Genomic DNA, 24,956 nt, shown 5'->3' with positions numbered 1-24,956 from the left:
CTTTAACAATTTTAAAGAATTTCATATTCTTATTCAAAACCAATTTCAAAACAATATAGCTATATTTAGATCCGACTCTGGAGGAGAATACATGTCTAAAGACTTTCAAAATTATTTCAAAACAAATGGAATTTTACATCAACGATCTTGTCCTAAAACCCCACAACAAAATGGTCTTGCAGAAAGAAAACATAGACATTTAATTGAAACTACAAGAACACTTCTTGTTTCTAAAAATGTTCCTAAAAACTTTTGGGCCGAAGCTCTTCTTACTGCAACATATTTAATCAATCGTATGCCCTCTGCTTCTTTAAAAAATGTATCACCTTTTGAAAAATTATTCAAAATTACTCCAGATTTTAATAGATTAAGGATATTTGGATGTAAATGTTTTGTGCTTGTTCAAGGACAAGATAAACTATCACCTAAAGCTATTGAATGTGCATTCATTGGATATGGTGAAAATCAAAAAGGTTATAGATGCTATGACACTCGAAATAATAAACTCTATATATCAAGAAATGTAAATTTTCTTGAAGAACAAAATGGATTTGATGTTCACACATCTAGAGAAAACCTTGACTATTCCTTCCTATTTGATCTTGCTCCTAGAATTGAAACACCAGATGCAAGTACTTGCGATAATACTTGTGATGGCATCTCCCATCATAATGATATACTTCAGCATGGTAATGATTCTCAAGTTGAGAATCTTAATGAAATGAATGTATATACCCGGCGGTCAGGAATTGAACATCAACCTGCTTTTGAAAGATATTCTCAAGATCTCTCGTTAGAAGAACCTATTAATGCACCTAGGAGATCTTCTCGTAATAGTAGACCTCCACAAAAATTTGTATCTTATGAATCTTTCTCACCTAATTATAGGGCTTGTCTCATGTTAATTCATTCATATCATGAGCCTACTTCCTTTAAAGAAGCTAAAGATCATCCACATTGGATTGAAGCAATGAAAGTTGAATTAGAGGCTCTTAACAAAGCTCAAACTTGGAGTATTATTCCCCAACCATCAGGAAAAAAGGCAATTGGGTGTAGATGGGTATATAAAGTTAAAACCAAGTGTGATGGATCTCTTGAGAGATACAAGGCTCGTTTGGTTGCAAAAGGCTATGCCCAAGAATATGGAATTGATTATGAGGAAACCTTTGCTCCCGTAGCTAGGATGACTAGTGTGAGAACTTTAATTGCCTTAGCCTCCATTAAACAATGACCTATATATCAACTTGACGTTAAAAACGCTTTTTTAAATGGAAATTTATATGAAGAAGTGCTTATGGATCCTCCGCCAGGTCTTGAAATTGGTAAAGGAAATATTCTAAAGTTAAATAAAGCTCTCTATGGTCTTAAACAAGCACCTAAAGCTTGGTATGATCTTTTTAGCAAAGTAGTTCTTGATAATGGTTTCTCCTCGTGTTATACTGATACTGCTTTGTTTGTTAAAAATTCTAATGATCACATTACAATTCTGTTATTATATGTTGATGACATGATTATCACAGGTAATGATAAGAAAGGTATTAACCTTATTAAGAATATTCTCAAAGAAAATTTTGATATGTCTGATCTTGGTTATCTAAGATATTTTTTAGGAATTGAAGTTGCATACTCTCCCAAAGGGTATGTCCTTTCTCAGATGAAGCTTGCCTCCGACATTATTGACAGATCTGGACTGACTGATGACAAGAAGGTGGAGACGCCAGAAATAATCAATGCCAAGATGAGAGCTAGTGATGGCACTCCTTTAGCTGATCCCACACCTTATCGTCAATTGATTGGGTCGCTCACATACTTATCCATCACTAGGCCCGATATTTCTCATGCAGTTCATAGTGCAAGTCAATTTCAGACTGCTCCCTCCACCATTCACATGGCTGCTGTCATGAGAATTATCAGATATCTGAAAGGCACCATAACAAAAGGATTATTCTTACCCTCTTCTTCACCTCTTACTTTACTTGCTTATACTGACTCTGATTGGGGTGGTAACCCCGATGATCGTATTTCTACCACAGGGTATTGTGTGTTTCTTGGAGAGTCACTTATCTCTTGGAGGTGTAAGAAGCAACAGAAAGTTTCACTCTCTTCTACTGAAGCAGAGTATCGTGCGATGGCCACTACCACCACGGAGATCGTATGGTTAAGAAGTTTGCTTAAAGATATGGGAGTCTCATTCTCAACTCCCTCAAAGCTGTGCTGCGACAACAAGAGCTCTATCTACATTGCCAGCAATCACACCTTTCATGAAAGAACAAAGCACATTGAGATGGATTGCCATTATGTTCGTGATGAGTTCCGACGAGGCACCATTCAATTGCCTTATGTTCCCACCGAGTACCAGTTGGCGGACTTCTTCACCAAAGCTTTGCCATCGCCTCGTTTCTTCTTTCTCCTTAGCAAACTCTCGGTGATCTCACCGTGTGTTTGAAGGGGGGTGTTAAAATATATTGTACATATATATATTTATATATATAGATCTCGACACATACACATATATATATTAATTATATATATGTCTATGTGTCTATCTACATATATAAATATATATATATTTATATCTTTTGTAAATAGACCCATATAGGGGTAAAACAGTCTTTTTATTTTCTTTATTCTTTTCTTTTTCCTCCTTGGAATGGGCCCCACCTAGGGGGACGTTGGAGCATCCAACGGTCATATTTATGACCGTTGGAAGGGCTCCAACGTCCCTCTAGGAGCCCTTCCAAGGCCTCCTCTTTTGTCTATAAATAAAGGGGTTTCTCCCCATTGTAATGTATGCTTCTTTGAAGCCTTTTGAGTGGAATATATATTTTTCCTCTTCTTTTGGGTGCCTTACCACTTTAAGTGGTTGTGTTGTTCTTTTGCCCATTAGTGGCTATTTGTGTATGTGCGTGCTCTCTTGTTTTGCTCTTGGAGACTTCATCCGGCACTTCATTACACCTTTGGCCCTCCTTTTTCCTCCTCCTTCTCTTGTATAAATAGGGGTGATCCCCTTGTGTATTCTCATCTTGGAGAGCTCCTCTCTCTTTTCAATAAGAGGCTTTGTATATTGTTGCCTTCTTAAAGGCTTGTGCTTGTATTGTCCCTTCGTGGACTTGTGATATTTTCTCTTTTATTCATTGTTGTATGTGCTTGTATGCACTCTTTATATTTCCGCAATATCTCATTACATATATATGTACATATATACATAGTATATATGTACATATATCTCTTTCTATATATATGAAAAGTTACATTTTAACACCCCCCCCCTCAATCTTTGCGTGGGGAAACGAAAAGATTGAAGAATACATGAGGAAAAATCTTCAAGGCTTCAAGAATCTTCAGTAAGGATGCCACTGAGATTTGCAAATATCTTCCTTTAATTGACTTTAATGGAGAGCATCTTCTATGATCTATCCAAGGTACTTCTTTTCATCTTATCTTCAAGATCCTGGGGAACAAACCAAAAAAAAGATCTAAGTAAAAGATATTTTTGCACTTTAATCAAGTGAAATATTCCAAACAAGATGAATTAACCGAAAACCATATCATATGATTCATCCAAAAGAAATGGTGCAAAAAGATATTCTATGCATAGTAAAAACACAATTATTTTATTTGAAGCACAGGATTTGACAGAACAAGATAATTACTTATGTATGCAAAATGATTTTAGAAAACCAATTTTCATAATCATATACAATGTTAAAGAGTGAGTGAAAACGAATTACAAGAATGCATAATGCATTCATAAGATCCAACATTGGACAAATATAACCTTATAATGAGGAATAACATAATGGTCCACTAAAGGACACCATAAGAAGCCTACGAAGAGACATAAGTTGCACATAATTTATTGAATGAGGGCCTAAAGGCCATAATGAGCATATGCATATAATATTATGAAATGAATCAACACTTAAAAGAGTAATTAATGAACATGCTCCAATCATATTTTAGTCAAGTAATATTACTTGACAAGATAGAAAGACAAGTGTTATTGATTTTAGCAATTCTTTTGAAAGCAATTTTAAGAAGGAAATGCTCAAGAGCATAAAAGGAATGTGTAAAACACAAGAGTTCAAAAGGTTTTAAGTCCACTTAAGAGGCAAAATAATGAGTGTTATTTGAGTAGAGAACCTTACACATTTAGGAACATCTCACTCAAATGATTGTAATTACAAAAACTCATTTTGCATATCAAATACAAAGGTGGCCAAAACCTTAAGCACTTAATATATAGATTAAATGTCAAAAAATCAATTTGATTTTAAAATATGCATATTAATGATATGATTCACTTGTATCTTTAAAAGACAAAATATGAATGAAATTTCACAAATTTCAACAATAGTTCATCCACTACAAGCAACTACCTCATTAGTCCTCCAAAACCCACAAATCAAGTGTATAAGCTACTAGAACAAGAGAATAATCATAATGCCATTAAAGGCCAAAAGACACACACAAATGTGTGTATAAACACCTCTTGTCTACATGTAATAGTACTTGAAATGAGTGTATCAACGACAAGAACAAGAGAATACACGCAATATGGACCAAAAGCATCTCTTGCCTTCGTAAAAAGACACTCAAAATCAAGTATGTTCAGCTACTAGAACAAGAGTATCAAGCCAACCATAGGGTGCAACACAATACATCTCTTGTCTACATAAAGTGACAATTGAAATGAGTGAAAGAAGTCAACCATGGGCATACATCTCAACGACTAGAAAAAGGACACAATGCCAACATGGACTAAAATCACATACCATGGTGTGAATCAACGTGCCTTGTCTACATATAATAACACTCAAGACAAGTGTGTTCAGCTACTAGACCAAGAGAATAAAGCCAACAAAGGGCTACCAACACACAAAAGTGTAATAAAAATCTCGTCTACATATGATGACACTTAGATAAGAGTTATAAAATGAGAAGACTTTTGAGGCAATAAGACTTGTAATGACAAACATATAACAAATAAAACATTGATTTTAATATGCCTTAAAACATTTAAGGTTCCAACCATCGTATATCCATCACAGGTTCACATAATTAAGAGCATTCATAAAAACAATGACAAAAAATAAATGAGTGACACACTCATAATTAGCGATCACATAACCAGTTATTTTAGGGTCAAACTACAAGTTGACAACCTAAAATGACATAACACGAGGTGCTCATAACTCACCTCAACAAACATCTCTAAAAAACCAATAATAAGGCCAAACAAATGATGCATCAAACAACCTGTGATGAATAAATATAAATGCCATAAAAAGGCAAAAAACATTTTAAGGAAACATTTTCCAAATAAAGATCCAACACAATCAATCACAACAATATGTCTTATAACAATAATTTTGCATAAACACGAATTATGCTTAATCATGATCAAATCTTCAAAACGAAGTCATTTATATCAAAAGACTTATTTATGCCACAAACACAACATAAAATATTAAGCAATGTCATGTGCAAGAACCAATTTGGAATAATCCAAGAATCAAATCAAGCCTTTAACTATGATAGATATAAAGTGCAATTATATGCACATCAAATGATAATAGATGCATTTTTACGCAATACAAGATGTCGAATGACAATAATCTTAATATGAGCAAATAACAAATTTAGGACAACATAAGCATTCATAAAGATGGTAAGATTATGAAGTTTGAAAATCTCATGAAAACCACTATTGTAACTTTAAAAATGATGTTCACAACCAATCTTCTCACAACAACCATGAAATCTTCACAAAGAGTATATACTCATAAGAAGATTACAGGGACCGAAAGGCCTCTCAAAGAGAGTTCAAACACATAATCTCCAAAGGAGGGTACACACGAAAAAAAGAAAAACTTCATTAAAGTGGGAGAAAATCGTAACAAAGAAGAATAATAAGATTGCACTATGGCATAAATCAAACATTTATTGATGAGGAGAAATTCATAATTTTATCAAAAACATATGACTTAATAGGTTATAACCAACTCCTAATGCAATAAGTATGCACCAAACATTAATAAAGACCATAAATTTTATAATGAAATACACTCTTGAAATTAAATTGAGGAATCTTTTAAGAGTAAAAAGATGCAAAGATAATAACCATATTTCATAAGATCATTTTAAAAACTTAATTCAACCGGTATTATAAGATGCCTTCTTAGTCAAACATTGCTCATATGAAAAAGACACATTAGGTAGGGGAATAAAAAATTAATTAGGAATTTTTATAGATAATATATGTCAATCATTTTTCAAAGAGACACACGATATTATGATAAGCCTCATATAGGACTTTTTAGTGGATAAACACATACCTTCAATACGAACCAATCAACTATGATGAGAGTGTAGAAGAGTATGTGATCAATAATTTTACACTACATATCTCATAAACATTTTAAGATAACTTTCTTAAAGACTTATCTTTCATATAAAAGGTATTCTTATAAACAAAATTAGATATAAAATATAAGTTCAAAACTCCGATGGTTATAAATTTTTATCGACCCATTAAAGCATGTTTTGAGCAATCATATATTTAGTTTTTCGAAAAAAACAAGTTCACCGATTTTAAAAAATTTCAAAGAAAGACATACGAAAATATATAATATACGAAAAGAGTTCAATGAAATGTTAATAATCCAAACTCATAATGACAAAGAGAACACATGCAAAACATATCTAATTCTTCATAATGCACGACACTTAAAGGAATGAAATGCATACCGAATAACTTTAAGAAAGAAAAGAGTGAGAGAAATGAAAACTTCACCATTTTTCTTTAAAATTTCTTGAATAGCACGCTTCCCGATGCAACAAAGAATAACTCGATCCCAGCCGAGCTCTGATACCATGTAAGGAAACGACTTTGAATACATTAGGTTCAATAATGAACCAATAAACGTGTACATGAAGTGCGAATACACCCACCCACTAATGGGTAAACAAAAGCACGTAATGTGCCAACACATAAACCCACGAAGGGGCAAAGCCACAAAGGCTACAAAATATACATCTTCATTATGTGGAAGGGGGTAAAAACCCTTATTCTACAAGAGGGAGAGCCCTCAAATATATAGAGGGAGAACAAATGAGAGAGAGGGGCCATTGGGGCTCCCTTCTAGTCGTTGGGAGCCCCAACGACTAGAAGGGTGGCCCCCCAATGGTCCTTCTATTTTGTAATAAAAAGAGAAAAAAAGAAAGAAATAAAAAGAAGAAAAATAAAATGTAAAAAATACAACCATATTTCAATTGAAATATGTGTAAAAGGAAAAAAGACAAAAATACCCTTATCGGGTTTTACAATGATATGTCAATATATATATTTGTATATGTATAGAGATATATATGTACATCTCTCTCTATATATATATGAATATATATATATATGAAAAGTTATATTTTAACAGATATATGTATATTTATATGAATATACGTATACGTATATCAGGTACATATATATATATATACATGTATATGTATATATATTTATATATAATGTATTTTAATATTCTCCCTTAAACTTACGCTGAGATCACTGAAAGTTTGTTAAGAAGAAACGAAAAATGTGGTAGATGAAGAGTTTTGGTAAATAAATCTGCAATGTGAAACTTAGTTTGAACATATGGTAAAGTAATTGTCTCCTTTAAATATTCTTCTCGAACATAATGACAATCCACCTCGATATGTTTCGTTTGTTGGCTATATATATGGCATTTTTTTTATTACATCATAACTTTGAAGGTTTTGAAACATTAACACCCATATCTGAGAGCAAGGATCTCATCCACACAACCTCGTTGTTGTAGTCATTGCCCTATGTTCAGCTTCTATGGATGATAAGGGCACTTTTTGCTGCCTTTTACATTTCCAAGAAATAAGGGAATCACCTACCAGCACACAAAAACCCGCAGTTGAGTGACGGTTATTGGGATCTCCTCCTTAGTCAAAATTAGTATAAACAATAAAATTTAAAGATGAAGAACATAAGAATAGTCCTTTAGATATAGTTTTCTTGATATATCGAATTATTCGTAACACAACACTCATGTGAACCGAGGTAAGCACATGCTGAAAGTGACTTGCAGTATGCACTGCATGTGCAATGTCTGGCCTAGTAATAGATAAGTACATTAGTGATTCGACTAGTTGCCTATAAGGACTTGGATCATCTAGTAAGACTCTATTTTCAGCTTTCATTTTAGCATTTATGAGTATCAAACATATTTTGTATTTGTGATTCTTGATTGTGTAACAATATCAACTATCAACTGCAAACTTAATTTGATACAAAATGTATCCCCTTGGCGAACATGCTATTTCAATACCTAAAAAATATCTCAAAAAACTAAGGTCGGTCATATCAAAAGACTTCTTAAGCATAATTTTAATTTCTTCAATTTTCTTCTTATCATTCCCAGTAATGATCATATCCTCAACATATAAAAGCAAAATAACAAGTGAGGTACCTATAGATCTCACAAAAAGAGCAGTGTCAGTATAACAAGACTTAAATCCAAAATTCAGCATAGTTCCACTAAAACGATAATACCATGTTTTAGGAGCTGGTTTAAGCCCATATAAAGCCTTTCGAAGATGAAGAACCATTCCATTTTCAATAGTCAGACCAGGGGGAGGATCCATGTAAACTTTTTCATTTAAATTTTCATTTAAAAAAGCATTCTTAACATTTAACTGATATATAGGCCACTATGTCACATAGGTGCAGGTACAGATGTGGCACATTAAAAAAACTTAAGTGCGGGAGTGCGGGCAGGATATATATATAATTTTTAACAGTTTTAAGTTAACACTGTGTATTTATGTGCATTTATGTATTTATATATAATATAGATAAAAATGGACTTGATTAGGGTTAACTGAATTTACTTTTGGATAGAAATAGACCTCAGTGTGGTTGACTTCACCTAACACAAAGGAAGTTGTGTCCAAGTGTCGCACCCGCCTGAATGTGACGTTGGTGCGGTGTCCTGTTAGAAGAGTCTATGCGACATAGATAGGTCATTTCGTAATGGATGTTATTGCAACTAGAGTCCTAACTGTGGTCATGCGAGCTACTTGAGCAAATGTTTCTTCATAATCTATATCATATTCTTGAGAATATCCTTTTGCAATTAATCTTGCTTTATATTTTTCTAGGGACCTGTCACTCTTAGTTTTGACTTTAAATACTCATCTACATCCTATTGTCTTCTTTTCCTTAGGATGATGTTGGACTTTTCAAGTATGGGCTTTATGTAATGCATCTAATTCTATTTTCATAACTTCTAACCATTCTTTAATGTTTTTGGGCTCTTTATAGTTAGATGGTTCATAATATGAATGAATTGCTAGAAGACATGCCTTATAGTTTGGAGAGAAAGATTCATAGGAGACAAATCTATTTGGAGGCCTATGTATTCGTTCAGATCTTCTAACACTAGATTCTTCAATATTTGTTGGTTGGCTATATTTCTCAAAAGCATATGGATGCTCTCGATTATCTCGTTAGAGTATTATATAAGATCATAAGTTGGTTCTCATTCTTCACTTGGTTCATTATTTGACTCAACATTATCACTATCATCATTATCAATAATTTCATTATTGGACTTGGGTAACAAATCAAACAAGGTATGCTTAGATTCTTCCTTAGGTTTTTCAAGATTAAATCCATTTTCATTTTCAAGAAATGTTACATTTTTAGAGTTATAAAGTTTATCATTTTTGGGATCATAGCATCGATAACCTTTTTTATTTTTGGCATATCCAAGAAAAACACATTTTATAGCTTTATGAGAGAGTTTGCTATATTTTTCAAGAATCTCAAAATATTTACATCCGAAGACCCTCAATCTTTTCAAATCGGGAGAGATTTTAAAGAGTTTTTCAATTGGAGATTTGTTTTTCAAAGTTTGAGAAAACATCTTATTTATTAAATAGACCACGGTGAGAGCGGCTTCGGCCTAATTTTTTTTTTGGAATTTCTTTTGAAATAAGTAGAGTCGTAGTAGTTTCAATTATATGATGATGTTTTCTTTCAAAAATACCATTTTGTTGGGGGGTCCTAGGACAAGTTTTTTTGTGTAAAATACCGTGAGTTTTTAGATATGATTGAAACTCATTTGAAAGAAACTCTCCCCCTAAGTTATAGTGGAAGATTTTAAATTGATTTTTAACAAGATTATGAAAAATTTTAAAGCATGAAAAAACTTCAAATTTGAGTTTAAGTAGATCCAAGTGTGTCTACTAAATCATCTATGAATGTAACATAGTATGAATAACCACCTTTTGATATAACGGGAGCAGGTCTTCATATATTCGAATGCACTAATTCAAAATTTTCATTAATCAAAGAAGTTCTAGATCCAAAAGGCATCATTTGCATTTTTCTAAGTATACAATCTTCACATACAAATTATTTATCCTTATAAAATTTTTCCAAAAATGGAAAAAGTGATAATTTGGATATATACTTGGATGTCCTAATCTTTTATGCGAAAGATCTAAATTAATTTCTTTGACATGATTACAAAAACAGTTTTTAGGTAAGCATAAGGAATCCATATAGTAAAGATCTCCTCTTCTATGACCTTGCCAATTAGCTCCCCTGACTAGGGATCCTGCACCCAACAAGCCTTAGATGATAAGAATACTTTACATCCATAATCCGAAATTTGAGATATAAAAAAACTGCTTAAATCTAATTTTGGAATAACCCTCACATTTGGAACAAAAGATTTTTTTGAAATATTGTTGAGATTTCTTGTACTTTTAACTTTCAAAGAAGCTCCATCGTCGGTTGACACATAAAAAACATGGATTAGTGCAATCGGATAACAGAGACTCATTATGAGTCATATAAAAAGAGGCTCCAAAATCCAAGACGACTTACCCAAAGGAAAAGAAGATGAGATGGCGGCACCAAATGTAGATGAAGTGGCTTTTAGTATTTATGAAACGGTCTCCGCTATTTGGACAATTGTCAAAACATTGAAGTTGCTCCCTTTTTTTATTCTTATGGTTCTTCACTTAGCGCGGCCATTTTTTTAAGTTTGGGACAATCTGGTCTTATGCATCTTGGTTCTTTACAATGATGGCAGTAATCTTACCTCCTTTCTATCCTCTTCCATTATGTCCTCCATTGAATTTTCTTTCAAAGTGAGGTGGTTTATAAGTTTTTACAAAACTTTCGGATCTTGATACGGTAAGAACTGTTAAAATGTAAAATTGTACATATATGTATATATAATAATATTATATTATTATATATATAAATACATTTTTCATTTCTTTCTTTTCTGTATTTTTTTTCTTTTATTTTTATTTTTTTGTCTTTATGTCATCTAGTTCAGTTTGAACTAGAATGACTGTTGCTAGTCAAGTCCTGTCCAGACTTGACTGGCAATAGAGCTGTTGGACTGACACAGTCCAACAGCTCTTAATAGAGCTGTTGGACTGACACATTCCAACAGCTCTAAATAGAGCTGTTGGACTTGCCCAACAGCTCTATTGAGTCCTCTTTCAGCTGTGTATATAAAGGGGTGCAGCCCCTCTTGTATTTTACTCCAATGCTTCTTAAGCAATTGGTTTTTCATATCAATAAAGAATACATTTTTATTTTTATTTTGTTTCCAGTTATACCCTTTTTAAGGGTTATGCTTTAGTGTCATTCTTGACACTTGCTCTTGTTAATCAAAGCTCGTGTTTTGAAGATCCCCATTTCATTTCATGGTATCAGAGCCGCGGAAGTACTAAATCTTGAGGAAAAGCTGCCTCGGTTTCCGTGCCCGTTTGCAAAAGTGTTCGCCACTTGAAGAGAAGTGTTTTAGCACTTCATTGGAGAAGATTTCACATCTTGTTGTATTGTTTTTTTTTTCTTTGTTTCTCATTTTCCTTCTTGTTTCTCTTCTATCCCTATTCTTTCTCTCCTTGTAATCCATGGATGACAATGATAAAGTCACCATCATGCCTATGAAACTAAGCGATACGAACTATGTAACATGGACTTCAATCATGAAGCACCATATATAGGGAAAAGGCTTATGGGGGATTGTGGATGGTTCCGATTCGGAACCTAAGCTATCTCTTACTAAAAAGGAGGGAGATAAAGAGGTCCCTCTATCGGAAGAAGAGAAAATCAAGGCTATTGCCTCATACGAGAAGAAATGGAAAGAATGTAGAATATCTCATGCGAAGATAATGTCATGGCTTATCAATAGCGTTGACATTAAAAAATGCTCAAGTCTTGCCAAATTTGATCATGCCGATAAGGCATGGGAATACCTTAAGAATATGTATTCCCTTAAAGATATTGCACACGTGTGCAACCTCCAAGAAAAAGTTCGAATGATGACACAAGGAGACAAAACTATTCGTGAATATTACAATGGGTTGTCCGAACTTTGGAAAGAACTTTCCCTTTTAGAACCAAAGTGGCATTGTGCCGAAGACATCGAGCTTCGTCAGAAACAACTCGATGCTGAACATTTTTACCAGTTTATCACTGGATTAAGGCCGGAATTTGAAACCACTAAATCGGCCCTACTTCACCAGGGAAAAATTCCTTCTATTGTTGAAATTATTGAAGAGTTAACTATGGAAGAAAATCGTCTCCGGAAAGGTTCTTTAAAAATTGAAGATGATTCCGTTTTAGCCGTGTCTAGACCAGGGAATCATGTTCGATCATATAGGCCTCCTCACTTTAACCGACAAAATGGTGACTATTATAAGAAGAAAGTTATTTGTCATCACTGTCATGAACCGGGACACTACAGGCCACAATGTCCCAAACTTAAGGAGCTGAGAGAAAAAAGAGCTGCAATTGCTGGATCGGAGCCTAAAGATCAGGATGCACCAGTTTCCCTGGCCCAACTAATGGAGATTCTTCAGCCTCTCATCAAAGGTGCCTCTTCCTCATCTGAAGCTTCAACCGGCACAGCAGCCTCATCTTTTTCTGATTTAGGTAAAATTTCTTGGCTTCTTGACTCTGGTGCATCTTTTCATATGACCCCAAATAATCAAAGTCTATCCAAATGTGTTAAAAATAAAACAAGTGTGTCAAAGGTCTTTACTGCTGATGGGACTTCTCTTGAAATAGAAGGAATAGGAAATTTTGAAAAAATTTATAAAACAAAAAAAATTTTTATTTCAGAAATTAGACATGTTCCCAAATTAAATTTAAATCTTTTATCTGTATCTCAAATTTCTGATTATGGGTGTAATATTTCTTTTTCTTCTCATGGTTGTTGGGTACAGGATCGCCAGTCAGGCAAGCTGATTGGGGAAGGCCATAGAGAAGGAGGACTCTATTACATGAGCTTTTTGGAAATGCCGAAAAAAAGCTTTTTGTTATAATATTCAAAAAATAGAGTTGGAACTGTGGCATAAGAGACTTGGTCACCCACATATAGCCAAAATCCAACATTTTCCAAATCTAGGGAAATTTTGTAACTCTGAATCATTTGATTGTAAAGATTGTATTCTCGGCAAAATGAAAAGATTACCATTTCAGAACAGAACCTTTTTCTCTTCAAGACCACTTGAATTAATACACTCGGATGTTTGGGGTCCTGCACCAGTAATTTCTAAAGGAGGATTTGTTTACTATGTTATTTTTGTCGATGATTTCTCCCGACATACGTGGATGTACTTTCTCAAACATAAGTCTGAAGTATTTTTATACTTTCAAACTTTTCATAATATGGTTAAAAACAAGTTTCAAAATGATATTACTATTTTTCGCACAGATTCAGGGAGAGAGTTTTTATCCACAGATTTTCAAAATTATCTTAAATTGCATGGCATCACACATCAAAGATCTTGTCCTTATACACCTCAACAAAATGGACTGGCAGAACGAAAACATCGCCATATTATAGAAACCACTAGGACTTTATTAATAGCAAATCAAGTCCCTAAAGACTTTTGGGCAGAAGTTGCCTTAACTGTCACCTATCTCATTAATAGGATGCCATCTTCTTCGTTACAAAATATCACTCCCATTGAAAAACTTATGAACATTTCTCCAGACTACTCTAGATTAAGAATATTTAGGTGCAAATGTTTCATATTTACTGACAAAAATGATAAACTTGCTCCTCGTGCGATTCCCTGTGCCTTTTTAGGATATGCTGAAAACCAGAAAGGTTATAGATGTTTTGACTTCAAAAATAATAAACTATATGTGTCTAGAAATGTTTCCTTTCTTGAAAAGGAGAGCTTCTTTGATTTTAGAAAATTAAAAGACGTCACTGAGTACTCCTTTTTGTTAGATCTAACATCAACATCTGATGAATATGACCTTGACTGTAACTTTGATGATGATCAAAGAATTATTGATCTTAATGTTGAAAATGAAGTTCATAGAGATACTAGTATTCAATATTCCAGGCGACAAGAGTCTAATACTCCATGTGCACTTGAGAAATATTCTAACATTCCAACTAGACAATCATCCCGAATCTCGAGGCCTCCAGAAAAGTTTGTATCATACGAGTCTTTCTCACCCACATATAGGGCAGTTATTGCATTAATTCACTCATATGAAGAACCATCCACATATTTTCAAGCAAAAAATGATATCAAATGGATAGAAGCCATGAAAGCTGAATTAGATGCACTTGAAAAGGCTTCTACATGGAATATTCAAGATCTTCCTTCAGGGAAGAAAACTATAGGATGTCGATGGGTTTATAAAATTAAAACCAAGAGTGATGGTACTCTTGAAAGATATAAAGCCCGTTTAGTAGCCAAAGGTTATGCCCAAGAATATGGGATTGATTATGAAGAAACCTTTGCTCCGGTGGCTCGTATGACTACTGTCCGAACCTTAATTGCCTTAGCTTCTATAAAAAAATGGTCTATTTTTCAAATGGATGTCAAAAATGTTTTTTAAATGAAAAGCTAGTTGAAGAAGTATATATGGAACCCCCTCTTGGTCTAAGTATTCCTAAGGGTAAAGTCCTTCGCTTAGAAAAAACTCTTTATGGACTTAAACAAGCACCAAAAGCTTGGTATGATAGGTTTAGTCGTGTTATGATTGATATTGGTTTTCAATTCTGTTTAACTGACACTGCTTTGTTTATTAAGAATTCTGATGCAAGGATCATTGTGCTTCTTCTCTATGTGGATGATATGATCATCACCGGAAGCGATAAACAGGGAGTTGAAACAATCAAAACACTTCTTAAATCTCATTTTGAAATGACTGATTTGGGCTTGTTGAGATATTTTTTAGGCATTGAAGTTGCTTATTCTCCTAGAGGATATTTATTATCTCAGACTAAATTTGCTTTTGATATTGTTTTCAGGTCTGGTATTACTGATGATAAGAAAGTTGACACTCGAGAAGTTGTTAATGTTAAAATGAAGATTGATGATGGAGAACTTCTTGCAGACCCTACTCCTTACAGACAGCTTGTCGGGGCACTTTCCTATCTATCCATTACCAGACCAGATATAGCACATGTTGTTCATACAGCAAGTCAATTTCAACATGCTCCTACTTCTGTTCATATGGGAGCAGTCATGCGTATTATCAGATACATCAAGTCCTCTCTTTCACGAGGACTTTTCTTATCTTTCTCCTCTTCTCTTGATTTAATTGCATATACTGATGCTGATTGGGGAGGTGATCCCAATAACAGACACTCAACCACTGGATTTTGTGTCTTTTTAGGGGAATCATTAATCTCGGAGGTGCAAAAAGCAGCAGAAGGTATCTCTCTCATCCACCGAAGCTGAATACAGAGCCATGACAACCACGACCATGGAAGTAGTTTGGCTTCGACGACTGCTTGCTGACATGGGAGTTGAAGCAACAAAGGCTTCACAAATGTGTTGTGATAACAAAAGTGCGATCTACATTGCCAGTAACAGAACATTCCACGAACGCACCAAATACATCGAAATGGATTGTCACTACGTCAGAGAGGAATATCTACACGGGATAATTGATCTGCCATATGTCACTTCAGAATATCAGTTAGCAGACTTCTTTACAAAGCCTCTCGCTGCTCCCCGATTTCACTTTCTCTTAGACAAACTTTCGCTCATTGTACCGTAAGTTTGAGGGGGAGTGTTAAAATGTAAAACTGTACATATATGTATATATAATAATATTATATTATTATATATATATATATAAATACATTTTTCATTTCTTTTTTTTCTGTATTTTTTTTCTTTTATTTTTATTTTTTTGTCTTTATGTCATCTAGTTCAGTTTGAACTAGAATGACTGTTGCTAGTCAAGTCCTGTCCAGACTTGACTAGCAATAGAGCTGTTGGACTGACACAGTCCAACAACTCTTAATAGAGCTGTTGGACTGACACATTGGACTGTGCCCAACAGCTCTATTGAGTCCTCTTTCAGCTGTGTATATAAAGGGGTGCAGCCCCTCTTGTATTTTACTCCAATGCTTCTTAAGCAATTGGTTTTTCATATCAATAAAGAATACATTTTTATTTTTATTTTGTTTCCAGTTATACCCTTTTTAAGGGTTATGCTTTAGTGTCATTCTTGACACTTGCTCTTGTTAATCGAAGCTCGTGTTTTGAAGATCCCCATTTCATTTCAAGAACCTCGTCATTAGACTTGTGCATTCCAAGTCTTGTTTCTTGACAAATTTAAGCAAGAGCCTCACTTATAGAAGGGTCTGAAGTCCTATGAAGTAAAGAGTACATAACTTGCTCAAATTTCGGTTGGAGACCATATAGAAAAGAGAAAAGGTTTTCTCTTTCAACTTGTAATTTTCTCATTTCAATTGCTGAACCTTTTCATTTTGGTTTTAATATATCTAATTCATCCAAAATGGGAGATAAGAGACCATAAAAGTCTCTTGCACTCTTATCTCTTTGTTTGGTATTATGTATCTTGTCTTGAAAATAATATAGTTTAGCCATAATTTTTGAATGAATGTGCTCTTTAAGAAGATCCATTCTTCACATGCTTTTTTGAACTTGATGATGTTGGTGGCGATCTTGAGCTCCATGGTATTCATAAACCATAGGAGTATTTGAGCGTTGCTAGCCTCCCAATCCTCCAACTTGTTTTGGTATTCTTGCAAAACTTTCTCCTTTTCTTCTTCGGAGAGAGCTTTGATTTGATCTTCTTTTCTTGGTAACTTTAGTTGGGGTTCATTAGTAGTTCCAATAACAAACCCTCAAAGTTTTTTTACCTTTGATATGGTTTTTCATTGTGGTAGCCTACATCAAATAGTTGCTTTTGTTGTGCTTGTAGGAGATGACGGAAGCGGATTCTCTTTCGCCCATGATGAAGAAGACTTGAGTTTGAAGAACAAAGATTGAAGACCACCACCACAAAGAGAGCAATCCTAAGATGACTTTCAATACTTCAAGAGCCCTAAGCTCTGATACCATGAAATGAAACAAGCTGTGCACAATCACAATGCCAACTAAGGGCTACACAAGTGTACACACACAATGTGAACAATAACAATCTCACAAAAGAGATAAAATCACAAAGAACACAAAGAGAATAAGAAGCTTTTGTATATCAGAAATATGCTTTGAAAAGCATATTTAAAACTGTTACAAAGTGCTCTATTTATAGAGCTTTTACATGCACCAAAACAATGAGAGGAGGCGGTCCAACTAGTTGGACTGCCTCCCAACAGTCCTTTACAAAAGACAAAAAACAAAAGAAAAATAAAAAATAAAAAAGACCTAACTAAATTACTATACAGTCCCTAGTGACCGATATTTATAAAAAGGCCAAAATGCCCTTGATATTACGTATATTTATATGTATATTTATATACAATGTATTTTAACATATTTTAGTTATTTTAATATGGTTGAATCCATCTAATGTTAAAAACAACTAGTTTAATGTTAGATTTTATATATATATATATAGTGTACCTTCTCTTTGAAAATCTCTGAAATATTCTATTGCTGACAAATCACAGAAAATGGCTTGTTGAAATAGAACTATTTAGCTGATGAATCTAAGACATGCTTTGCTGCAGTTTTTTTTTTTCAGAACAACCGACGTGATTTAACATGATTTAATCTTTTCTGATGATTAGGTTAGATGGAAGCACAGAGGGTTTTGAAAGACAAAGACTTGTTGAGAAGTTCAACTGCCCTTCAAATCTTAGAGTAAAATGTGCATTAATATCTACAAGGGCTGGATCCCTTGGAATTAACCTTCATGCTGCTAACCGAGTCATCGTTGTTGATGGTTCGTGGAATCCTACTCATGACCTTCAAGCAATAGATAGGGTGTGGAGGTACATAAAATTCTAATATTATTTTCTTTACTGTTCTGATTGCTGTTTCTGTGGTTGTTATTTGTCGTGGTTCTTCTTAAAATAACTGGTATCCCACCTCCTTGCAGGTATGGCCAGAAGAAGCCTGTTTATGCATACCGCTTGGTGGCTCATGGGACCATGGAAGACAAAATATACAAACGCCAGGTAGAACAGGAATTTTCTTGTTTTACTGATGACTGAATACAAACTTATGATCTGATGATGTGAGCAGGTTACCAAGGAAGGTCTTGCTGCCAGGGTGGTGGATAGGCAACAGATACACCGAACAATGTCAAAAGAGGAAGTCCTGCATCTATTTGAATTTGGAGATGAGGAAATCCTGGAGATGATGCCAGAACGGGGCAAAGAAAACCCGAACATTTCTGATCAAGAGAAGACGAATAAGGTTGAAGGAAAATTGAAGTTTAACCCTTTGCCTCTTCCTGTCGGTACTAGTTTGCCTGACAAGGTCATGGAAAACTTGCTTAACCGACATCATCCGAGGTAAATTTCATGGAGCTTCTGGCTGATTTTCCTTTTGCATATATCCAAGTGTGGGTTGGTGAATGCCCTTCTGATTTAATTATAGTTGCTACATCAAGGCTTACATAATTTTACTGCCTAAATGGTGAATAGTAGAGCTGGTAAAGAAGCCGAATGAGCTGAACTTGCAGTGTTCAAGCTTGGCTCATTCTTGTGGTGAGCCGAGCTTGAGCTCATAAGGTGCCCTATCTCAAGCTGACTTGTTTACTAAAAAAATACATTGTTTCAGAGCTGGGAGTAATATAATTTGAAGATAAAATTTCATTTAGGGGCCAACCTTTTGCCCCTAATTCCAAATATGGGCCTCAAGTTTTTGAAATTCCAAATATAGGCCAAACTTTTCCTGAAAACAGTCAAATAGGGACCTCAGGTCAACATCCATCATATTAGAAAACGTGAGTCCTTTTTGGTTTCTTGTATTCTCTTAAAAATTTGAAAATTACTCTTTCATAAAAGGAAAAAGTAAACCGTTTGAACTCTTAATGGTGAAGGTCACCGGTGTAATTTGACTCATGATCTTGCCTGAGTTAAAGGACAACAATAAATGCAAGCCCTTGTTTGACAGTTTCAGGAAAACAGAAGCCCTTATTTGGAATTTCAGAAATGTGGCATATATTTGGAATTAGGAGCAAAAGATTGGCCCCTAACTGGAAATTTTCCAAATTTGAACTGTTGTATCTTATTGGGTCAAGCTTGAGCTGGCTCATTTACAAAGAATTACATTGTTTTGTCTCTATACCTATTGCTTGCAAGCCAAGTACTTCAACCCATATATTCCACACTACACTGTAATGTACAATATCGTTCGTGTTCAGCTTCCTGAGCTTATTTTATGAGTTTGGTCAATCACTTTATGAGCCGAAGACAATCCTTGCCATGAGTGGGTCTTCTCATTTCTCAGCCCTAGTGAATAATGGTAAAAGAAACCAAGCAACTTTAACTTCAATCAGTGATGTGCTTTTTGGAAGAACTTATCAGCTACTTGTATTCTATGAATAATGTCCGAGTTATCCATTTTCTGTGGAACTTGTTTCGAGAGTGAAATTATGACAGTGCATGGAGGTTTCACATTGTATTAATGGTGATGCTCTCAGATGGATTGCCAGTTATCACGAGCATGAGACACTTTTGCAAGAGAATGAAGATGAGAAGCTCTCAAAGGAAGAGCAAGATCTGGCTTGGGAGGCATTCTGCCGAACTGTGGAGTGGGAGGAGGTGCAGAGGGTCTCACTGGATGAATCCTCTCCGTCACCTGCACTAGACCGCAAACCTAGTACTGTTCTGGAGAATTCCGTTCCTCCAGTCAAGAGCAGCTCAAGGGGCCGATCTACATTACACAGATGTAGCAATCTCGCCCATCTTCTGACCCTCAGAAGCAAGAATGTCAAAGCTGGTTGTAGCACTGTTTGCATGGAATGTGCAATGGAAATAAGCTGGGAGAACCTTAACCGGGATGTGCGTAGCAGATAGTTCCTCCTCTGGCTTTCTCCCCTCCCCATTCTTCAGTTTTAGTGGTGTATAGCTTTTCTAACAGTTCATTGTATACAAGTTTTCAGATATCTCATGTATTCAATTATTATTGAGACCTTTTTTTGGGTGGGGGGGGGGGGGGGGGGTTTGGGCACTTATAGTCTTTGTTGTCTTTTGTACATATGAACGAATTTGTATTGAAACTTTTACATGGAGAGGTCTGTTGGCCGCTTCCAAAATAAAAGGAACTAGTTTTCAGTGGGTGTGACTTTGAGCGTTGCGGTGGAACCTACTAACTCCAGCTAACTCTAGTTTGGTTGTGGAACTTTTATTACATAAGCTGATTGACTTCGGGTATGGGCACTTGAAAAGCTCTTTATTATTATGTATTATGTATTATTATTATTATTATTATTATCCACCTGCTCTTCTTCCTATGCTGTTGGGAATTCCATCTCTCAGTGAACCCCTCTCGAACTATGATGGTTTGGTCCTTTATTTTGCTTGTAAGAATGCTCGTGTTTCACTAAGTTTTAGGTTCCAAGCCAACTTAAAGTTCTTTACCAGTAAAGGAAAGAAGAGATGCGTCCAAAGATGGTCCAAGGCCACCTTGTTAGCATGGGAGTCATTGATGTAAATATGTAGGATTCAGGTTTAGTATGGGCCGTTAATGAATGCCACCTCTATCTCTCGTAAACTACACGAATTTGAGGTCCGTGCTGGTATGAAAGTTAACTCAGTTAAGTCCATCTTCATTCCTATGTGCCTTGATGATCAGATGCGTGGTATGATCGGTTCTATTCTTGGCTGTCCGGAGGGCTCGTTCGTTCCCTTGAATTACTTGGCCTTACCTCTCTTTTATGGTAACATTGCCAAGACCTGCTTGTGAGATGCTCTAATCGGCTTCAGAACTGGAAATCTCAACAACTTTCCAATTCAGGCGGATTATGTTTGATTTGTCATGTACTTTCCAGTGTCTCGATTTACTGGCTCCTTTCTTTTCGAATGCCAAAATTGGTCTTGAATGCCCTCGGGAAGATGTCTGCCATTTTTCTTTGGTCTGGCTTTGGGACAGATAAGCACTCATCTGATTAAACTGAAGCTAATCTGTAGGTCAGTGATATAAGGTGGGTTGAGTATCAAAGCACTAGAGGAGGTGAACTGAGCCAACGCTTGCCCATAAAAAAAAAAGGATGAGGCAATCATGGGCGTGTATAGGCTTGATGTGAGGCTGGTCGGCGATCAAAAGCCATGTTCGATGGCTTCTTGTTGATGGAAGGTGGGTGCAATTGAAAATGGGATATCCTGCAGTGTTTCAACAAGTCTTGATGGACCCCATTAGAATGCTTCAACTGAAGGAGCTGATCCCTAATAACCTTTCTTTGTCCCCTGAGCTGTTAACATGGGTTAGTGATAGGCTGAGCTGTGAGAGCTTAGCCTCCAAATAGGTGTCTGATCTGGGATTTGGTCAGAGTTAAATTCCCCTTTCCGTAAGCTCATTTGGTTTCAAAAGAGCCTGCCTCGAGCCAGTTGAGCGCTTAGCGTGTGAAGAGCGACTGCTGACATTAAACGGACTGCAGGGATTTAGTGTTTCCCTAACAAGTAGATGTAATCTGACGTAAATCTGATTTCAGATTTGCATGGAAAAGCTACCAAAAACAATGATTATCTAACAATATCTAACTTTATTTAAGAAAGCAAGACGGAAAATGCAGGAAAGTAGAGAAGAAAACTGAAAATTAAAGAAAATAATTAATAACTGATTTCGTATCTAATTCAATTGTCTAACTACAAGGGTATCTCATTAAATAGATGAATCTTTCTTAATTATAAATCAAACAAATTACCTATTTCATAACCTTTTAAAAAGATAAAACTTATCCAATATAATGATCTAAATACAAAAATATACAAAATAGCTAATAAAAATTTAAAATGCAAATGGATCTAAAGAGAGATTATGGACCTGGATCTTCTGCTCCGCTCTTGCATCATTATCTCTGCAAGCGAGAGGAAGAATCATGCACACATGTTATGTATTAAAACATGTAATACTTGCCAATGAACAATTGAAACATGCTAGCAAACACATGTACAACTTCACAGCTCTACTAGGCTAACACACCAAGTCAAATATAAGGCTGATTCACCTGAAACTGAGACCCACTTTTGGTACCCAAACAAACAAGCATATATGAGTAACAAATCCGAAACTGCACGAACATGATTTTACCCAGACTGTTAAAACTGCCGAAATTCAGATATAACTAATAAAAAAATTTCAGGTCTTACCTGAACTCAGGCGAAAACATGATGTTAAAATCATTACAATTGAATTTATCAAAACTCAAACAATACAATCTGTTTTTCTGTACAGAACAGGTTTGTCTGGACCTGTCCGTCCATCAGCAAATCCGTTTTTTGGGTGTGCTTTGCAGCAGTATGAAAGATGGTGGGTGTTAAATCTAGTTGTAGAAGAAGCCCGTGTGCTACCATCATCCAAGATCTCCAATGGTGGTTTGCTCGATCCTTTAAGTTTAGATGGATGTACGTTGGGATCAAGTTTTTCATGTTATTTGGAAATTATGGGGAATCCGCAATTGCATTGCTCATGGAGATGACTCTTTAAATATCAACAAGGTTAAATCTGCTATATGGTCAGAGTTCTGATGTATAATCGTTCTCTCCCTCTATTCTTTTTATCTGTTTCTTCCTGTATATTGTTGTACAGCTTACTTCAACAATGGAAGGGGGCCTTCCCCCAGCTTGTTTATTGGAAACACAAAGGTGTGCCCTAATTGGGTATGGAGCCTTTTTTTATGATGAGGAACCATTGTCGAGAACTGGGTCACTTAATGGACCTGCCTTCCTGTGAGGTAAACCCTGGGTGGAGTCGCATACACCTAAGTCCTTAATGAGCCTACCAAGACACCTGCACACCCCGGTGGGAGTCGAACCTGAGATGAAAGGGTCAACACTTTGCAAGTCCGCTGCCACTCGGGCGGCGTGAGGGTTTAGAGTCGGATTCGGGAATGAGTTGTGACTTCCGACAATTCAAACCCCGATATGATCAGTTTTTTTGTGTTAACCAGATACACTTTTACACAAAAACAAGCTCGCTGGATCCATGGTTGAATTTGTAATTTAGATATGCTGCAACACTCTATGCCAAACATACAATGCCATTGTCGGCCACCAATCCATTTTCTTATTTCCTAGCTGCGAATATCTGTCATCGACAGTAGCATTTTATGTAGGGGTTAATGTTTGCTAGCCTTGCCAAGAACCCTCTAGTAAAAAAGGGCAGGGGTCCTAGGCAGGGAGTTTTAAGCTGGTGGCTGGTATGACAGGCTGAGCCAGCATGACCAGGTCTTCGTGTGGGGTGCGGTTTCTTTGGATTATAAAAAAAAAAAAAAACTAGAGGGTTCCTTATCCACGAGGGTGCCAAATACTTTCCCTCTATGTAGGGCATAGAATGTGAATTGCCCCAAGTGAAAAAAAGTCTCACACAAATACAAACAAAATGTAAATCGATCATGAAAGTTCACAACCTAAGAAAATGATACCACATTGTTTGTTGCTTTTGCCTAAATGAAAGGTGTATCGAACCTTGATATCTGTCCGCACCAGTAAGCTCACCAAACAGAACGACTCAGTGGTAAATGTTAGATCACTTCACAACTGATAATAAATTTCCCTCTTATGAGAAGGATTACAGGAGGCCCTTTAGTTATGAGTTGCACGGAAATAAAACTGTACGATGCTACAAGTAGGGGTGTCAACGGGTCCGGTTTACCCAGACCAAACCCTATAGGGTCTGGGTATGGTGACAAATAAGAAGACCCGGGTCCAGACCCGAAGGTCCGATTAGTACATGGACCCGAGTATAGTTTGTGAAATTTTATACCAGACCCGGGCCTGACCCCCGAGTTCCTATTAAGACCCATTTCAATGTAAAAATGATAAAAAATATTATTTTACTGGGTATGGTCCGGGTCTGGTTCATGTAGTTCTTATTGGGTCCGGATGTAGTTTTTCTTATAGTAGACCCGATTAGACCCAGGTCTAGACCCGATAGCATACTCAAAAATCTGGTCCAAGTCTGGTTCCACCTGGGTCCAAACTGATCCGTTGACACCTCTAGCTACAAGGCAACTAGCTGTGGGGTAAACCGGGCATCAAAGAGCTGGATGGGCACAACTAGTGCCTGAAAGGAACAAACACTGAAGAATTAATGGTGCGTGCTCCAAACTATTTCTGTTAGTGCCGAATATTTGCAGAAGGCTTCCAAGCCATAAACTACTCCCCTGACTTGAAGCTTAGCCTGTATGAACCTCATTTATGTTGCCGAAAACTTAGCTCGGATAATTAAGCACAAGTTTCTTCAGTTCAGTATTGAAGGTGTACAACACTAATTTTTTTTTGTATATTCTTAGGTTATGCTGATCAAATGCGTCTGTTAAATTACCTGCTAAGATACCAATTTGGAAATGCTAATTGCAGTAACTTGCACACGCGCTTGCTTACTGGTTCAGGTATTGAATACTTGAATGTAGCTGTTGCAGTGGCAGGCCACATTGATAGGCCATTAACAATATACAGAAAGAAACACCAAATATTTGTCACATTTCCTTAGCTTCA

General features: G+C 35.8%; 1 protein-coding gene across 1 annotated transcript in view; it reads left to right on the top strand.

Moving 5' to 3' along the window:
• LOC149819299 (protein CHROMATIN REMODELING 20-like) overlaps nt 1-20,437 on the top strand; it is a 141,503-nt gene extending 121,066 nt beyond the window's left edge. The window contains exons 22-25 of the mRNA XM_089985505.1: nt 18,078-18,281; nt 18,389-18,467; nt 18,535-18,806; nt 19,940-20,437. Of these exons, the coding sequence (XP_089841631.1) occupies nt 18,078-18,281; nt 18,389-18,467; nt 18,535-18,806; nt 19,940-20,315 (931 nt within the window). The 3' untranslated portion in view covers nt 20,316-20,437. The remainder of the gene's footprint in view (nt 1-18,077; nt 18,282-18,388; nt 18,468-18,534; nt 18,807-19,939) is intronic.
• Nucleotides 20,438-24,956: the final 4,519 nt, after the last annotated feature.

The sequence above is a fragment of the Nuphar pumila genome, chromosome 13 (assembly GCF_984573655.1).
Source record: "Nuphar pumila chromosome 13, dmNupPumi1.hap1.1, whole genome shotgun sequence".
NCBI classification, from domain to species: domain Eukaryota; kingdom Viridiplantae; phylum Streptophyta; class Magnoliopsida; order Nymphaeales; family Nymphaeaceae; genus Nuphar; species Nuphar pumila.
The sequence above is the reverse complement of the archived record's forward strand: the minus strand, read 5'-3'. Positions and strand labels throughout refer to the sequence as shown.